This window comes from Chelonia mydas, chromosome 9, assembly GCF_015237465.2.
Source record: "Chelonia mydas isolate rCheMyd1 chromosome 9, rCheMyd1.pri.v2, whole genome shotgun sequence".
Lineage (NCBI taxonomy): Eukaryota > Metazoa > Chordata > Testudines > Cheloniidae > Chelonia > Chelonia mydas.
The window spans coordinates 64,192,513-64,211,597 of NC_057855.1; the positions used below are offsets into that span (position 1 = coordinate 64,192,513).

Sequence of the window (19,085 nt, forward strand, 5' to 3'; positions counted from 1 at the left end):
TAACCCTCACTCGCCTTTGTATGACCGTAGCTAGCTGAGCCCAGCGAGGGACCTGCCACCTGAGCTCCACGTGTTAGCTGGCTCTGGAGCTGCACAGTGAGCTTCCTTGTCAGACCCACTAAGCAGCACAGACTGAGTCTAAATGACTTTCCTTTGCAATTGCTCATAGAAAACGTTTATTGTTTGGCTCATTTCTTAGGACTAAACACAGATACAATCCTGTCCGTTCATCCTTTGCATGCTGTCCATGAACACTTCGCCGCAAGCAAGTGTTAGGCCGCAAGCATTAGGCCGCACCGGCTCAGCAGGCGCTCAGGTGCTGCAGGGACCGGCGCGGTATCGAACAGAATAGAACAGCAGGACAGGCGGGGTGCTCAGCCAGGAGTGGCTGGAGCACGCAGCAGGAATCAAGGAGTTAACAGCCTGCATTTTACAGGCTTGTAATACAGGGAGGCTAGCTGAGCGGCAGCGTGCAATAGGGTCCCTCTATACAGCCAGGGCATACATTGGTTATAGTTCCATTGCTTCAGCAGTTGTGTGGCCCTACACTCTCCCTAACATGCGTGCCACCCACCAGTTGCACGGCATGATGATTCTGCAGATAACCCTTCCTCCCTGGTAGCAGTAGGGGTATGGGTAATAGCCCAGCAGAGGCTCGCACACCCGCTGGCAGTATCGGTTGGCGCGGCGACACTGAGCACAGCAGTAGCCTCGTTCATCCCACAAGGGGTGGAACTCAAGTCCGTTCTCCGTCTGGAAGAGAAAACAACCAGGAGAGGGTGGGAGGGAGAAAGTGCCGGGGGCAGAGCACAAACCTGGGGGCAGTTATGGGGAGCTGCTGCTGCTGCGCCGCCGGGGTACTAGCCCTCACAAACGCTTGGGGGATGCTTATGCTGCCATAAATGCCGCCGTCAGATGAACCCAGCACCTATACCCCAGTCCAGTGGAGCACAGCCAGGCCCCAGGAGCAGCAGGGCTGGGAGGCCAAGCCAGATCTCTCCCAGCTCAGAGCTCAGCCCCTGGACACTCGTGATGGCATCTGACTAATCTGAACCCTGGACCTCACTTTCTGCTTGTTGGCTGGTGGTTCACCCCAGCCTCCTCCCATCCCTTTCCTTCCCAGTCCTCCTGTTGCCTCCAAGAGGGGGCCATGCTCCAAGAAGTGCTTCTGCCCCTTCTTTCCAATGGGCCTACTGTGGGGAAGCAGCAGAGGGTACCAGGAGGGATAGCAGAGAAGCAGCAGGCTGGGGAAAGCCACTAAGTCCCTGACGATCCTGTGAGGAGAGGAGCAGAACCTTTGGGAGCTTGGGAATGGGAAGAGAGGCAGAGCCATGAGGGACTGGGGAAGGGGGCAGAGTGTGGGTTGGGATGGTCATAGTACGTGAGTGACAAGGGGAAGAGGGCCCATTCAGTAGTGCTTAAATTCAGGGGAGGGGCTCTGAATATTGGGAGACCCCTGAGATCTGACAGCATTTCTGAGCAGTCTGCTGGCTGGCAATGGAACTAGTGTTGGGTCAGAGGTTCGGGGCAGCACCCCAAAGTTCGGATGCTAGATCTGAGCTAACCGAACCCCTCTGGACTAAAGCACTCATGGATTCCAGTGCCTGGAGCACAGCAGGAACAGCCTTTCCCCTGGTTCTCCAGGCAGGTGAGACCATGACAATCCGGGTTTTCTGAAGGTTCATTTTGGGCATGGTTCCAGGTTTGGATAGAGGTTTGAATTAGTTCTTATTTCATCTGGTTCTCTTTGGCCCTAGAAGGAACAGGACCCAAAGCAAGATGGACAGCTTGTCTTAGAAATGCTGCTGCTTCATAGTCTGAGCACAAGACTGAGAGCCAGGGATTTCTCAGCTGCAATCCTGTCTCCAACTCGCTGGGCAAACCATTTAACTGCTCCATGCCTCAGTTTCCCCAGCTGCAAAATGTGACTAATAATATTTCCCTCACTTATGGGGATGCAGTGAGGATTAATTAATATGTGTACAGCACTTTGATGCTATACATTGCTATATTGGTTTTGTTGTCCACACAAGATCCAGTGAGAATCTAGTAAAGTCACCCAGTGGTTACCTGAGTTATTCACCAGAACTGGGTAATTCTTGGGAAGAGGAGCAGGTGGTAATGCTGCTGCTGGGGGGATAGTCATAACATGGCTCCATAGAGGAGGGCATGAGCACAGCACACAATTAACAGAGTCAACGCGAACATTTGGAGGTGACTATTCTGGAATTTGAGTGGCCCACCAAGTCTTTGCATTGGTTGAAATTGCCATTTGTAGTGCACCATTTTCTGTTGAGTTTGGTACTTCCTCACCCCTCATCACTAATATCTGAGCACTCTGCAGTCATGAATGGGTTTTAGCCTCACGGCATCCCTGGGAGGTAAGGAAGCATATCCTCATTGTAGAGCCAGGAAACTGAGGCACAAGTTGGTTACTGAACTCCCCGAAGGTCACACAGCGAGTCTGTGGTTGAGCCAGGTCTTCCGAGTCCCAGGCCAGTGCCCTGCCCACTAGACCATGCTATCATAGATACTAAGGTCAGAAGGGACCATTAAGGTCAGACTAGATGATCATAATGGTCCCTTCTGACCTTAGTATCTATGAATCTGCCCTAGTTCTCCATAGGCAGGTCAAATGTGACATTACAACCAAAGAACCGTGGCCTCTCCTATTATGAAGAAGGATTGCAGCTGTTATGCTGTGCTATGAGTTAACCATGTTTTGGGGACACTATGGGCATTAGCTCAAACAAACCCCCTAATTGGCATGACCGTTTCACGCCATTCTAATGTCATCATTTATTGGGATTCTTGTTTTAATGCAGTGCTTTAATACCCTCTAAGGTGGGTAAGAGTCACATGTCAGGGGCAGACAGAGGTCAGAAAAAGGTGATCACGTAGGCCAGATGATGTAGCTTGAGAGTGTTCCTGCTGTTGAAGTTCAGCCTGAGAGTGAATTATTGACAGTTGCCCAATAATTATTCCCCAAGGACTCACATAGTCATTTACGGGAAGATCCTCTTCAGTTAGCTGCCGGGCCCGGCGTTTGGTTCCTGGCCTTGCATCCTTATCCACATGGTGCTCATTCTGTCTTTCAGCCCCGTCTTGTTTGGTCACAAGGAACTGGACATCATCTTCCCCTCCATCTTCAAAGTCATGCAGCTCAGGAGCTAAGAGGAACAGTGGAAACAATCATTACAAACAACTGTCCTGGAGAGATTGCAGGGACACAAGTTGCAGGTGGCGTGCTCACCTCTAGCATAATATGGCACAAGGCCCCACTAAACCCAAAACAGCATTAAACCACGCCCAACATTGTAAGAACGTTGGGTCAGAGCAATGGTCCATTGAGCCCAGTGTCCTGTCTTCTGACTGGTGCCTGATGCTTCAGAGGGAGTGGACAGAACAGGGCAATTTATCGAGTGATCCATCCACTGTTGTCCCCCCAAGCGCACTTTGGTTCCACCACCCCTGCCTGAGGGTGGAGTTCTGGTGAAAGCAGGAGACTCCAACTATCTGATCCTCCACTTTAACTGAGCTTCACGACAGAGCAGTTGTCTTTCTAACTGACCTCCACACTCTTGACAATTATTACTCCGAACACAACAGTCACAGTTCTCTTTTCAATAATACAACAGTATTTGCCGTTACTCTAGTACCTCTCATCACAGGCTCTCGACACTGCTTTAGAAAGGTAAGTGTTGTTATCACCACTTTACGGATGGGGAAAGAGACACCAAGCGGCTAAGTAACTTGCCTGAGGTCACGCAGTGAATCAGTGACAGAATTTAGTTGTCTTTGTTTCCATTCATCTGTTCTAGACACTGTTGACTTCCTTTCAGGTGCCAAAGAAATGTTTCTCTTTATTCCTGTGACAGAGGGCAGGCTGATTGAGGGCTGATAATGAAGGACAGATTGACTTTTTGCAGGGAAAAAGCCTAGCTAGTTATATTACATGGGTTGTTTTCTCGTGGTAGTAGTAAAGGATCTGTCCACATTCATTTCTCTGATTTATAACTCCACTTTGGAAACTTGTTCTGGGCCAGCTTGCAGCATACAAGATTTCAGAGAGAAAGATGGGAACTGTTCGTTTGACTGCAAAGCTGTTCCCGGAGATGCGGGTTGGTTAACACATGACATCTCTTGTGGGAGTCTGCAGGAGTGAGGGAAAAGGCAATTTTACCTGTGATCAGAGTTGGGTGGATCCAGTGTATGGTCACATTTTTGCAGATGTCAAAAATTTTGGAGCTCTTTAGGAATTCTTTGTTGTCAATAGGTTTTTCCTCTGGAATCCAGACCATGGATTGCTCAAAGTAGGTTGTCATCACTTCATCTCCCTGAAAGAAGAATGAGGTGTTACCCTGGTGTGCTGGCATAGACCCTACCACCTTCCATGGCTTCTACCCCTCCTCAGATTCCTTTGCTAAAGACATGACTTGTTAAAACAGTGCAAAACATACACTCCCTGTTTTTAAAGCTCCATGGATTTTGCCTTACAGTTTAGGGCCCCAGTTCTGACCTCTAGCCCTGGTGTACACTTAAAGTTATGACCAACTGAGCTGAGTTGCTCAGGAGTGTGAAAAATTCACACCCCTGAGTGCCATAGTTAAACTGACCTAACCCCCAGCGTAGATGCTGGAAGAATTCTTCCATCAACCTACCTATTGCTGCTTGGGGTGGTGGATTACCTGCATCTCCAGAAAACCCCCTTCCGTCAATGCAGGAAGCGTCTACACTACAGCTGCGTAGCTGTAGCATGTGTACTGTAGACATGGCCCCATGGAGTAAGCCCCATTGATTTTAATGGAGTTACTCTTGGTTTACACCTGTGGACGTGACAGCAGAATAATCAGGGACGTTGTCTCTTTCTATGCCTCCTGCAGTTCCTTTGCTTATCTGAGGGCTTGCCTATGCCACGAATGCTTTGCCAGCATAGCTCTGTCGGCTAGGGGATGTGGTTTTTTTCACGCTCCTAGCCAACAGAACTAAGCCTAACACTAGTTCTCCTTTCTTTCCAGTCACTTAGTGGGTATGTCTACGCTGCAGTCCAGAGGTGAAACTGCAGCACATGTAGACATACCCGAGCTAGCCTGGAGGTAGCTTGCTCCAATGATACTAGCAGTAAAGCTATGGCAGTATGGGTTAGCCACTCCATGCCCAGGGTCCCAGATGGGCTCGTACAACCCATGCTGCCGCTTGTGTTGCTGCAGATCCACTGTTGTTGTTATTAGAACTTGGTAGATCAAAGCTGACTTGGGTATGTCTACGTGTGCTGCAGTCACATCACACCTCTGATTGCAGTGTAGACGTACCCAGTCTTGCTTCAAGAGCCTTCTCCTCTGCAACTACTGCCATTTGGAACAGCCTTCTGTATTCCCTGATTCCTCAATTCTCAACTCCTTTCAAATCTCAGATTAAAACATCTCCTTTCTCCCTTGTTCATTCCTCTTAAATTCTCTCTCCTTCTGTTACTGATTTTGTGGTCAAGCACTTTCATTTATTCCTCACAAGATGCCTTTGCACAACGGTTTTCTGTCATTTATACCAGATGTGTCTCCTATTACATTATTCTGTACTGTATTTTGGCATGCAGATTTTATGAACGAGGCTATAGAAAAGAGTATTGCATTGGATTGCACCAAGCTATTTACTAAATGCCCACATGTATGCAGAATGCTGGCATGCTATTTATTATTTACCATTGCTAAACTACACCAAAACCCATCACAACAGCCCTCAAAGGGGCTAAGCTCCCCTTCAGATTTTGATCTGCTTTAACCACCATCTATTTATTATTGGGATATTGGGTGGAGGAGAGAAATGATTGCTGATCAGAGTATCCAAGTGTGTGTTTTTCTTAGCTATGCAGCCATGCACAGAAAGAAATTACTAGATCTTAAATCTTAGTTTATCACACTGGGTTTTTCCTTTCTCTTCACTAACCTGGGAAATCCTGTTTCGGTAAAGATTAAAAAATCATAGTTATTTGATGACCCAAAAGCTCTACTAGATTCTCACGAAATATCCAAAGAATCTGTGATTGAAAACTCAAAGGGAGAATGCCACCCAGAATTTAGGCCCTGATTCAGGAAAGCCCTTCTGCACATGTGTAATTTTAAGCACATGATTAAATTCTGTTGGCTACAATGGGATTTAAGTACATCCGTAAGTACTTTCCTGAATCACAGCCTTACTGATTCACTGTTGCCTAAATGTGGCTGCTCTTGTTATTTAATGACCTTTGCATAATTCTCTCACAGAGCACTAGGCAGATCTTTCTGGGAGAACTCATTAGACTGACTGCTAGCGTCTGCTAATCCTGAGCTGCCATGTGGCCTTTTAACTACAACAGGATTATTGTTCTTGATTCTTGGTATTGTACTGATTGGATTTTGTCTGTCTTCTGTCTGATCCTGTCTCTTTGAATTGTCGTTTTTACCAACAATCCTCTGAAACAGGATAATTTTATGAAACCATCGCAACGCTCATTCTTCCATAATAGCAAACTGTCAGTAAAGGACGGAGCAGATGGAATTCCAGTGAGAACATGCTCTGATTCCTAGATGAAACTAGCAAAGTCAGCTTCACATGGGGTGGTTTATGCAGATTTTTATTTTATTTTATTTTATTTACATACCTCAGGTTCCTGTATCTCAGCCTCCATAGTTTCAGGTATTACTTTAATCTGAGTTTTGATGAAGCATTTTTGAAGTCCTCCAAAAAAGATGCCAGTTATTCCCTAAAAGCAACAACAGCCAGGCAAGTGATATGTGAAAGTTTAAATAGCAGCACAAGGAGAATCTCACTGGATCACAGTTTAGTTATGTTTTTTGTTAGTTTTTGTGCAAACTCTCTTCAGCAATGGTGCTAAGATGTACTAAAAAGATCTCCTAAAGGGTTTGGAGAATGGTGCTATTTACAAATAGCTAAAGGAAGGGATTAATAAAACGCGGTCCTGATACCCATTTCTTTGTAACTATCACATGCTTTAGTCATCACAAATAAATGAATAAAGTATAATCTGGCCATTCTGAATATATGAATCTTCAGCCTTTAACTCTTGCTAGATGATTAGATGAAGATTTCAGGACATGTCACTGAACGGAGTATTTCCCTAGGAATTATAATTAGGTTTCATATTGATCTTATTATCTTGTCATGAGGTTTTAATGCTCTCCTGACAGACAAACATGCCATTTTTTTGTAGATTTACTACAGTCACATTCATTTGCAAGGATACATCCAATGACTAGATCTTGTTTTCATGGAACATCACCATCCCCACGGTGAAGAGCTCCAGTATTAAATGCCCCTAAGAGTGAATGGGAGAATAGCATCTTTCCTTATGAAGGATCTCCAAAGTACGCTGTGGAGCGGCATCACTCACTCAGCCAATGAAATGGGGCTAACTCGAGCAGCATCACACAACAGCTTTTAGGACTTGATCTCCCTGAGTCCTAATCCAACAAAGATCTTAATCACGTGCTTAATTTTAAGCACATTATTAGCTACAGTGAAGTCAAGCTTGCATAGGGTAAGTGAACACTAACTCTGCAATGGAACTGCAGAGGGAATTCAAAAGGGTGGAACAATAGGACTAAGAATTTGGATAGGGTGTGATAGTTAATATATGGGAGAGCATGGTCTAGTGGTTAAAGTACAGGCAGAAGTGGGAATCAGAAGATCTGGATTCTATTTCTGGCTTTGCCACTGATATGCGGGGCAGTGTTGGACAAGTCACTTAACCTGTCTATGCGTCAGTTTTCCTATTTGTCTAATGGGGGTAATTGTATTTACCTCTGGGGGTTATTATTCAGTTATTGCAAAATACTTGGAGATCCTCAGTGAAAATTCTCTAGCTCCCAGCTCTTATTTGTGGAGGTGTCCTATCCAACTATTTGTCCAGTCTTATCCTTGCTTAACATAAGAGAACTGATTAGAGAAGAAAATACGCAGTGTGAAGTGGCTTCAGCATAGATAGCAGTAAGTTTTCCCCCTCCACACTGGGCGTCTTTGCTGTGACTATGAACAGTGGTGCCAGTTATGATATTGACACTTTCCTACAAGAAACTGGACTGAAACCGCAGGCCCCCGAAAACCCATCTGATGGTAATAATGCCCTTAAATCACTCACTGAGGGCTTACAGATAAAACCGCCACTGTGTCATGACCATCTGGTTGCCTCGTTGTAGAAGGTTTAGAAAAGCGGGCATACTTACATTTTTAAAGTCATGTATTTCTAAAATTTCCTCACTGCCATTACCAGATCTGAATGTCTCTGTTCTGGTTAGAGGATCTATCTCCATCAGAATCTTCTTTTTCTCCCCATGGCTAAAGAACGTGTGCTCCAGATCATATATCTGGGAGGACAAGAAATATATGCAGAGGCAGTCAGGTCCATCCCAATGTTTTATTTTTTGTTGATTTAGCAATTAAAAAAAACCCTCTGTTGTGTTACACTGGTTTTGTACCACAATTTCTGCAGATGGTTATAAAAGTTCGTAAGCACCAATGCCAAAGGGCCAGAGCTTTGGAGCAGGGGTTATCTCTGCTTTCAAGTATCTGCTGCTTGCTTTTACAGCTGCTCTGCTCACCTTGGGCTCAGTCCTACACTCCACCCCCAGCAAAATACCTTAAACCTCCATGCTTGCATACAGTGGCGACAGATGTTACAGAAAAACTGAAGATAGATAGATGGCCTTTAACATGAGCCAGGATTGTGACCCTCAGGCCATTCATGTATTAGTAATGGGTGTACTTCAAAAGTAATCATCCCACAAAGTGTTGACCCGGGTTTTGGTTTGGCCCAATACACAGATAAAGATTACTTGCAAAAACTGAATCCAGATCTGGATTTCAAGCTCTCCAAAGTTACTAGGAACTGCCAGAACTGACTAGTCTAGTGTCCTTTAACTCACAATAGGCCAGAACCTGCTGCTTTGGAGAAAGGTGCAAATGGACAATTTAGAATAACTTATCCAGAGGGAAAGTTTCTCACTAACTCCCTTAGTTAGCAGTTGGCTTGTGTCTGAAGGGTTTATATCTCTTATTTTGTAAATTTTATCTCATGTAAGAGTGGATGTTTTCATTCTTTGTATCAGTGTATGATTGTATTTTTAACCTGCTAAGCTCTTGGCTTCAGTAGGATCTTGTGGCAGTGAGTTTCACAGGTCAACTCTGCGCTGTTTGAGAGAGAAATTTAGTGTAATAGTTTTAAATCTGCAGCCTTTTAATTTGATTGAATGTTACCCTTTTCTTGTATAATGAGAGGGGTGAAACAGGATCTCATGAAATAGCCTTTTCATTCTGTCACGCACCTTCAGTCAGAGGCATCTCGCTCTAGAATGTACCTTTTTCCAACACAGCTGGAATCAGGTGACCTGCAGGCACCTGGCAAGGCCTAGTTATTCTCCTGGGCCTCTGAGAAGATGGGTAAGTCAGGTAAGTAGATTAATGGGAGGGGAATGATGAAGGTTAATGGGCTGGGTGAGTGAAGAAAGACTTGTTGATATTGGTTCTGTTTGCTGTTGCTGCACATGTATTTTATATAATGATGTTGTGGGACAGGCAGATTTTATCTATAGCTAAAGTAATTCCAGGGTGTCCCCACTGGCTCCTGGTGTAATGCTAGATTCATTATTCACTCCAGTCCCCACTAGGGGACTCCCTACACCTTCTAGAACTCTGTTTCCACTAGCACAGGCCTGGTCTACACCAGAAAATAAAGTTGGCTTCACTACATCGCTCAGGGGTGTGAAAAATCCAGACCCCTGAGCAGTATAGTTAAGCTGACCTAACCCTCAGTGTAGACAGTGCTAGGTGGATGGACGAATTCTTCTGTTGACCTCGCTAGTGCCTCTCGTGGAGGTGGATTACCTACGCCAATAGGTGAACCCCTCACGTGGGGGTAGGTCGTGTCTACACTGAAGCGCTACAGTGGTGCAGCACTTGCAATTTGAATGTAGACAAGCCCAACATTCTTTACCTGATGTTGACTGTTCAGGTGCTAGTGTAGACAAGTCTAACCCGTTCTCAACTCTATGCCACGATAGCCTACTCCTGGCTGACAATGGGTGTGCTAATGTAGACAGGGTTTAGGAGCTGGGATAAAACCTCATCTTCCCACACGCTTTTCCACTTCAGTCCTCTCACTCTCAAGGCAGTGGTGGTTTAAGGGATGATTTAGCAAACTGGCCAGTCCAGGCCCTGTGCTCCCAAGGGGACTCCATCCCCCTGGCACAACTGAGGTTGCACACAGAGAGAACCTGTGGCTCACCTGTGCCTCAAGTTCTGCATCATGCAGATTGAATAAGACTTGCGACAGCTTCCTCCAGGGCCCATTGACACCAATGCTGTATCAATCAGAGGGGGCACTGCCAATGCCAAGCAACAGGAGATGCTCCTCCCCAACCCTTGGGCTCAGCTCTGTGCTAGGAAGGTTCCCTCTGGTGTGGGCCCAGAAGCAGGAGTTCAGTAGCCTCTTTCCCCCCTGACCAACTGTTAAAGCTGAGCCCTTCCACTGCAGACAGCAGACTGTTAAATAGCAGCAAATGCCTTGTGACCGGCCATGGAGGTAGGCAGGGACCCTTTCACTCTGGCTGGTGGCGGGACCACAGCTAGGGTGACCAGATGTCCCGATTTTATAGGGACAGTCCCAATTTTGGGGGCTTTTTCTTATATAGGCACCTATTACCGCCCGCCCCCTGTCCCGATTTTTCACACTTGCTATCTGGTCACCCTAACCACAGCTGCCTGCCCTGAGTGTAGGGATTTGCAGAACAGCAGGGCTGGGCCAGATCATTTCATCCTCTCTTTCCGCTTACCTCCCTCCCTTACCCACAGTATGCTGGGATGGAGGTTCAGCTACCCCTGAAAACGAGGGAGGTGCAGTGCTATACAGGAAGGACAGACTGGAGTGGGGGTGAGTCTGGGGGAAGAGGTCAGAGTAGAAAGATCTCTAGGAAGAAGGCCAGACCTGAGGCTCCTTCCTTCTCCTCAGAAGGTGCCTGAAGCTGGCTATACCTTAGCCCTTTGCCTTAGACTCGCCTATAGCCAGTCCCACCTTACCCCATTACTTTAGCTGAGGGAAGCCCTGCTCTGTGTGTGCTTGGCCTTTACAGGGGCAGGGTGTCCTTTTCATCTTGTTCCTTTTTAAATGGTGTGTAAGCTCCATCCAAGCCTGCAGAATCCTTGCCAGCTCCTGTTGTGTCTGTCTGTCCTCTGTCCAGCCATAAGGAAGACGATGAAACACTGGCACTGTGGGAATGGAATCTTAGGCGGAGATGTCATGGTGGTGATCCCATAGCTAAGGGTGTGCACTAGATAATGGGGTACAAGAATCTTAATAAGTAGGGCCAATGACATGCGTGAGGTTTGGAGGAATGGGCACTGTACTGTTGTCCCTTTGGTCAAGCAGTTAGCCAATACTGGGGCCTTGTGGGTTTGTTTCTGTCAGAAGGAGAAATGGATGATATGCATCAGGTATGTTCTGTGGTGCAATCCTATTTATTTACAGAGCACATGCTCTCAGTCCTGTGGCCCTGAACATATCAGGAGCAAACTGCAGCAGGCAGTTGCCTTTCTCACAATTTTCAAGCCTGTCCTGTGCCCCAAGGAGCTCCGTCTCTGCTCTCTTTCTGAGCCATGCTCACCACTGCATCTCTGGCTGTGTCTGCTGGCTTCTTGCCTCTCACACAAAAGCAACCCCCTAGCCCTTGGGTTTGTAGTTAGTCCTGTGGAAACCCCACAGCCCAATGGGCAGTCATATCTATTGTCTCCAGTTATCACTCCATATAAAGGGGCTTAATTGCTCTTTCCTTTTAGCCTGAAAGAAGGGTGTAGAAAGGTCTGTGATGGTCTATAGAAGGCAGTTATGAACACCTTCCAGCATAACCATATGTTACATGCCTTGTACCCTCCCTGTGCTGAAATGGGCGAACAGAGAGTTAATAAAATAAAAGGAGGACTTGTGGCACCTTAGAGACTAACAAATTTATTTGAGCATAAGCTTTCGTGAGCTATAGCTCACCTCATCGGACGTGTATCTCTGATACAATCTGTATTACTCTTCACAGGTACCTGCTTGCTGCTGTTGCCAGCTTTTGGCAGCCCTCTTGTCTCTGTTGTTGTCTGACTCTTAAGGGCTGAATAGTAGAAGATGCTATTTGAAGCATACAAATGATCCTCCTGGAGCAGTTAAAGTAGGTGAGTTGTCTTCGAGATTCTCCTTCAAGGATAAAACAGTGTCTCTCTAAAGAGAGTCCTCAAGCAAAGCACACAGAAACCCCTGAAGAGCCAAGAGGGGAAAAGACAGTACTCCCGGTGCCTGGACGCAATCTGTTCTCTAATTCAGCAGCAAGGTGGAGGGCTGCATGGTTTGGGGAGGCAAACGCTCCTCTTATCCCTGCAGAAAGCCCTTCTAGGGCAGGTCAGTGGCACAGGGGGTATGGGGTGGAATCCGAGGAGCTTTCACTGCTGCCGCTGCGGAATGTCCTCTCTGGATAAAAGTAGCACTTGCGTCTCCAGGGCTGCTGTTATAGGTGCCTTTCTGGAGCTCTCTATCCTTTCTTATGAATGACCGAAAGCTGGCTCAGGGGTCTGGTGGGTGGCTGCACAGCTCCTCCCCCACAGACTGACAAGTTGCAGCCAGTCTTCACCACCCTGTGGCTGGCCAGTGGCCTGTATGAAGTGAGATTGGAGGGTCTCCATCCAATTCCCAGGAGAAATGTGTCCACACACAGCTGGGAGGATCTGGCATCCTGTTGGCATTCTCAGCAGAGGCCAAAGACTGGGTGGGGATGATGGGAGCTTGCACTGGGTTGTACTCATTCTGTGGATAAACAGAAGCTTGTGTCTCCAGGGCTATCAAGGGAACAATCCTCATGGAGCCAAATCCTAAGCCCGGGCAGCCTGACTGTTCGGAGAGGCAGGAAAAGGGCTTTTATTAATAACAACACCTAACTCTTATATTGTGCTTTTTGTCTGTAGGGTCAAAGCCCTTTACAAAGGTAGTCAGTATCATTATTGCCATTTTACATATGGGGAAACTGAGGCACAAGGCAGTTAAAATGACCTGCCCAAGGTCACCCAGGCAATCAGTGGCAGAGCAGGGAATAGAACCCAGCTATCCTCAGTCCCAGTCCAATGCTCCAACCGCACTGCCTCTCACTTTAAAAATTAAAATGCATTAAGAATGTTCGGTGTCTCCCTGACAATCATGAGCATCTCTCGATAGCTAGATTCAGAATTTTTTAAAATATACCCGCTGTTAGATTTCACTGTATGGAAAAATTAGGTTAAAGGCTAGAAAATGTTGGAGTGCTGCCTTCTCAGAGAGACAAAATATGGGCTGTGCTTTAAATCATCCACGAAAGAATCTGAAACCATACTGTAGACTTACTTTAGAATCCCCTTCTGTTTCAGGGGAATGATTTTTCCTGTGAGTTTGGCCAAGTAACCCATTCGGAGGCTTGGCTTCGCTGCACATTATTTGGAGAGTTGTGAAATTTTTAATTGGGCTAAAGAGATACTGATAGTTTTGAGAGTCATCTCAGAATTTGTATGCGGAACCAGCTCTCCACACTGTGTTAATCATTTCGGTTTGTTATCTTGTCATCTTTGTTTTGTCCATGTAATGCTACTAAATGGCAGGTTCAGGTTATTTCAGTGTTAATGTATGATGGTGGAGTGCATGGCTCCAAAGGAAAATTGCAAAGGGGAAAATTGGTTTGTTGCTACTTTTTACTTCTTAAAGTCCCATGAAGAGACTCAGAAGGGCTTTTTTTTTTGTTTTTTCAGATGGGTTTTGTTACTCTTGATTTTTTTTTTTTTTTAACATTAGAAATTCAACCCTTGCATACCCTGATTTTCCAGGAAGGCTTGATGGACTGCTGGAGAAAGAGTTGTCTCGTGAGATCACTAGCGACTGGAATCAGAGCGGTTGAGAGGAGAAAGGATGTTTGGTCAGGCTGTTTAAATCTGCTTTGCTTTTGTTAACACACATGTTACTTCAACATCTACCAAATCATTGGGAAAAAAAATCTTTCTTTGCAAAAGATAAAAAAATGCATCCCCCTTCAATTGAGGACTAGTCTCAAGTTCTCCAGCAAACTCAAAATCAAGAGCTGATACTTCTAACATTAAAATAACCCAAACAAGTAGGAAACTCCCCCCAAACTTTTCCGGCTTTCATTTTACATTACAATGAAGCCCAAAGGGCACACACACAACATTCCTTTTCTTTGCTGGCCACTTCTGTTTTAATAATTAAAAGACGGGGGTCTTTTGTCTTTCCTGCTAGAAAATGTTTTCTTTTTGATTCTCCACTGTAATGTTAAATGGCTCCTCCTGAGCACTTTGTAATTTCCTTATTTTTTATTATTTAGTCTCCTAGATGTTTGTAAGTAATATTTCCATCCCTGGCAGCTTGGCCTTTATGCATTTGGGTAACATTGCACCCTTACTTTTGCTTTACCCCTGCCTCTCTGTGCAGCGGTAGCTGTGAGATACAGTAGTGATGTTTATGTTGTGCAGTCCATCCCCCGTAAGCTTTCATTTAAGCGTGGTGAAGACCTTTCCTGAAAGGGTTAACAGCTTGTGCTCCCATTGTGTGGCTGGCAAGCTTTGTGTAACTAGAGGAACAGTAGAGACTCTGTGAGGTCCCAGCAGCAGCTTGGAGATGTGTGTGTGGCTTTTATTTCTTTTTGATGATAAGAAAATAAACTTTCAGGAAGTGGGACACTTCCTATCTGAATAGAACGATCACACTTGGGGCCTGGACTGTTTGACAGTTTAAAAGTGCATTGTGCTTTGAAAAAATGGTCTTCACACTGTAAAGCTAGGTGTGTTTAAAGGGGAGTCTTTTCTTGACCAATGCCTTTTGGATCTGTGGAGAGACCAGGTGGGTGAGGTAATATCTTTTATTGGACCTGTGTCAGCCAGACCCATCCCTGTGGAGAGAGAGCTGCACTGGGCATGCATCTACAGGGTTGGGGCCTCTAGTACCACGACACATGTAGGTCTATTGTTCTCCAGGCCTTTACAAGATTAACGGAGTCCTTTATGCACTTCACCGAACTGTCACATCTAAGCCACTGGAAATCAGTGTCAGGATGAGGTTAATCTATTGCTGCTGGGGCTTGACCTGGAGCCTCTTGCACTCCAAATCAGTTGCTATGTCAGGAACTTTGGTGAGTGACGTGATTGAAGTCCTCATCCTCTCCTTCGTCTGCTAGACAAAGGGCCTGATTCACTGTTGCCCTTGGGCCCCTCTGGGCCTAGGACAGGTGTAAGTTGGTTTGCCATCTTGCCGCAGCGCCGAGTGTGTGGGGTGGCTGTGACCAGGGTGGAGGCAAGTTGTGGGTAGGGCAGGAGAGGAAGGAGGTAGATTTGGTGGTGGGAGGGGACATGGCTGGGGAGGACTAGTACCCCGGTGATTATGCACCTCTGCAAAGCCCCACAAAGGCTCCTGAAATATGGGCACAAATTAGGACAATCCTCGGGGCAGCCCTAGCTTGCAGCAGGGAGTGGCCCCTGACTAAGGGTGGTGCAACCTGCCCCCTCTATATCTCTGCTGGAGTCTGTGTCACAATGAGTTCATAGTGCTCTTTGCTACGGCAATTGTTGGCTGACTAGGCCGGGGTCCCTTTCACTGCCCACTGCTAGCTAGGTAGCTCCCTGGAGGTCAGCATAGCAGCCGAGGCTAGCTCTTCCCGAGCTCAGACAATTCGATGGCGTTCGAGGTATGATCCACATGTCCCCAGGCAGGAGCTCTGTGCCCAAACAAATGCTGTCATAGCAGGACTCTCAGCCGTACTCGGTTACAAACCTACTGCTTGGCAATGGGCTTATGGCCGCAGATGATTGGAATGAAAATATCTCTACCAGATGTCGGCTCTGAATCACAGCAGCTTATTTTAAACAGATGTAGTCAAGTAAAGTAACAGAGGCAAGACCAGGCTTCCAGGCAGCCCCAGAGCTGACACAAGCATTGCAAGTGCCCACACATGCAGCACCAGAGCCAGATCACAAGAGTTCCTCCCATCAAGCCCCTTGCATCCCCCGACTGAACCTCCTCTCACCACCCCTTACTGCGCAGAGAGAAATTCAGCCCTGCACAGCGGATGCGAGGCCTGTGTAGGTACCACTGCAATCCCCCTTCAGCCCTGGGGCAAGGACTGAAGGGCGGCTCAAGCAGTGCCTAGGTCTTGCACAGGCCCTCTGTGCTGAGGTGAATCTTGCCCACAGGGTGAGTCTGAGAGAGCTGGGCTTCTAGCCCATGACCCAGGTTTCCCACATTGTGCTCAAGACAGCAGCTCCTGATAGCTGGTTCAGCGAGCTCCAACCCCAGGCTGTTTGTACTGGGACTTTATCTGCAAACAGAATCCTGGTGGGAGGGGGCAAAAGGACAGGGGAAGGCAAGGGGATTGATTTGATTGGGGATTGGTCCTGCTTTGGGCAGGGGGTTGGACTAGATGACCTCCTGAGGTCCCTTCCAACCCTGATATTCTATGATTCTATGATTCTAAGGACCAGGCACAAAGCGGCTTGTTGGTGCCGAGGTCCACGTTCTTGCTTCAGGGTTTACATTCCCTGCTAGGTGTTTACGTGGGTTGTGATAAGTGGTATCTTTTCAACGTCTGAGGTCAGGACTTGTGCCTGGCAGACAGACCCCTCTCAGTGGGACACATGACACCCATCTGCTTGTGGTTCCAAGTATGAGTCCGGCTTTCGGTGTGAGTGAGCCTGGGGAGCAGTCTTGCAAGCTATGGTACCTATCCAATTTTGAGAGAATGCCTAATATAGAAACTCCTCCCCACAAGGGGGCAAGGATAAAGCACAAACAGCTTGTTGGCTTAGAGGTTAGCAATCTTGCTTAAGATGTGAGAGGCCTGAATTGGGGCCATAGACTGGCTAGAATAAAAAGAAGGACTTCCCCTTACTGTAAACCTTAATGCCCATCAAACATGTTGCAATTCTCCTTCAAAGAGGTGTCTAATGCACACATATAATAACATTCCTGCCTCTATAGTTTTGTATTTTGCATATTGTAAAACTAATAAAATTATTATTAAAAAATTATAAGATCTGCAGTCTTTGTGCTTCAGGGTATAAACTGGTCACCATCTGGGGTCCTCCATGAAGCAGATCTTCATCTAAAGCACCTGGCATTGGCCACTGTTGTAGACAGGATAATGGACTCTATGGACCACAGAGACCTGTGATGGTGTATTAGTTGTTATGCTCCTAACTGGTGGGGTAGGAAGATGGTGCGGGAGGAGGTTCAGGTTTGGAGGGGAAGGTACCCAGCCTATCACATGTAGATTGGCTCCAAAATACATGCCTTTCTAATTGCTGCTATTTGAATATCTCATCAAACAGGAAATATGTGTCTAAGGATAATGATCCTATAAAAGTGGAATTCCCCCAAGGAACCAAGAAATATTGAGGTAGTGGAGTCAGCAGAGTTACACTTTGGCCCTTGATGTGGTTTTATTTCAATCTACCTTGTGCTACTCTAGATATGCACAATGGGGATAAGAGGACTACAGGCTGAGGAACTGAAAATAAATGAGCACAATCCAGTTAGCAGAAACTCCTCTGAAAGCAAGTCTGTCTCATCGTCCCTTAACATTGCAAACACATTAAAGTAAGAAATATAAATCATGACAATCAATCATTCTGGATTCCAGCTTCCTCTCCTCTTTATGTGATGGCATAATGACTTTTCCACCAGTTTATGGTAAGATAATTGAAACAAAATGGAAAATAGTTTTGTACTTGTCATAAAATTTGCTGCTGGTGAAATAAAGTAATTTTAACTCTTTATAGCTGAGATCCCATCTGGTGCAATTATTAATTATGAAAATATTCCACTAAAAACACTAAAGGCTAGATCTGAATAATGAAAAGTAAAAGGTCAGCATGAATATTCTGTAGTGTAAGAAATGTTTATCACAATATTGTATGGATTTTTAGAGTGAGCAGTTAGCAGTATTGATAGATGTAATATTGTAGAAAGATTGCTTGATCTCACTGTGTAGAATTGACACACTAAAATACTGGATCAGTGAATATTTACTTACTTTTTTAGGTGACGGGTTCCAGAAATATTTGACACCAAAAAATATCAGAATAAGAAAAATCACCAGTACGCAGAAGAGCAATCCACAGATCTTGTATCTTTTGCAGATCTTCTTTCTTGTCTTAGATGCTTCTGCCTAATTAATTACAAAACAGCAATATCCAGTGGTCTGCTTATCATTCCAAGGAGTGTTGAATACACATATATATCAGACAGCTATTATGCTCTAGGTAATAAATATCACATGGGAAATTCTACAATGGTAAAGAAAATCATTAACTTACATCTAGAAAGTGACAGACCTCGGGGCTCTCCTGAGAATTCTTTTCCATGATCTCGAAGTAAAATTTCCTTCTCTCTCTGTGTGTGTAGAGAGGTTGGAGAAACCACTGCTGAGGTGGAGTTACAAATGATCAGGACTGCACATGCCAGTGAGGAGAAACTCTGTGCTACAATGACTCCAATGTGTCATGCTGAAGCCTGCTTTACGACAGGAGTCTATAATGCACCAGTCAAAGTGTGTATATGTGTGTGGGTGCCTATTGCATCTGTGCTGGTGTTGAGGTGTACGGGGTGCAAGTGATTGCCCTGTGGGTTGGGAAAGTGACTGAGGGTGAGCTATAATACAACAGCTTTCACTCTGTACCTACAGAGGCAGTGGATAAGCATTTTATACGCTTACTAAAACTGGGCAGCCAAAGAGTTCTGCCCTATCACCCCCCCCCCTTTCTCCCTTTGTTTCACCTTTCCAGCTGTGCCTCACATCAGCTTTTTCAGTAAATCTAATGTTGCCCCTCCCACCCCGTTCTAACTCTCTCCCTCCTGACACCTGGGTCTTCTGTGAGCTGCTTAACTAGACCAGTCAGGGCCAGCCGGTGGGGTTCTGGATCAGAGCTGGCGGTGAGGTACCGTAGCCCTTGCTAGCTGCATGTGTGTTTATTAAGGGCACTTCAGAAGCAGCCCCTTGGTCCTTTGCTGCGGCTGTGGAGCTGGGAGATGAAAT

At 46.0% G+C, this 19,085-nt stretch overlaps 1 protein-coding gene across 1 annotated transcript; it reads right to left on the bottom strand.

The window, feature by feature from the left end:
• Positions 1-161: 161 nt before the first annotated feature.
• On the bottom strand, positions 162-18,502 carry TNMD (tenomodulin). The gene is made up of 7 exons (XM_007063911.4): positions 18,367-18,502; positions 18,084-18,218; positions 8,220-8,360; positions 6,638-6,739; positions 4,184-4,337; positions 2,998-3,170; positions 162-753 (listed from the first exon to the last, which is right to left on the bottom strand). Exons 1-7 carry the CDS (start codon positions 18,412-18,414, stop codon positions 544-546), a joined length of 963 nt encoding a protein of 320 aa, XP_007063973.1. The 5' UTR covers positions 18,415-18,502; the 3' UTR covers positions 162-543.
• Between the last annotated feature and the right edge of the window lie 583 nt (positions 18,503-19,085).

Excerpts from the sequence above, each read along its gene's own strand:
- TNMD (XM_007063911.4), bottom strand. The coding sequence starts at position 18,414 with ATGGAAAAGAATTCTCAGGAGAGCCCCGAGGTCTGTCACTTTCTAGAT. Across the intron at positions 8,361-18,083 it reads GGAACCCGTCACCTAAAAAA|ATATATGATCTGGAGCACAC; the intron begins GTAAGTAAATAT and ends TTGTCCTCCCAG. Across the intron at positions 754-2,997 it reads ATCTTCCCGTAAATGACTAT|ACGGAGAACGGACTTGAGTT; the intron begins GTGAGTCCTTGG and ends TTTCTCTTCCAG.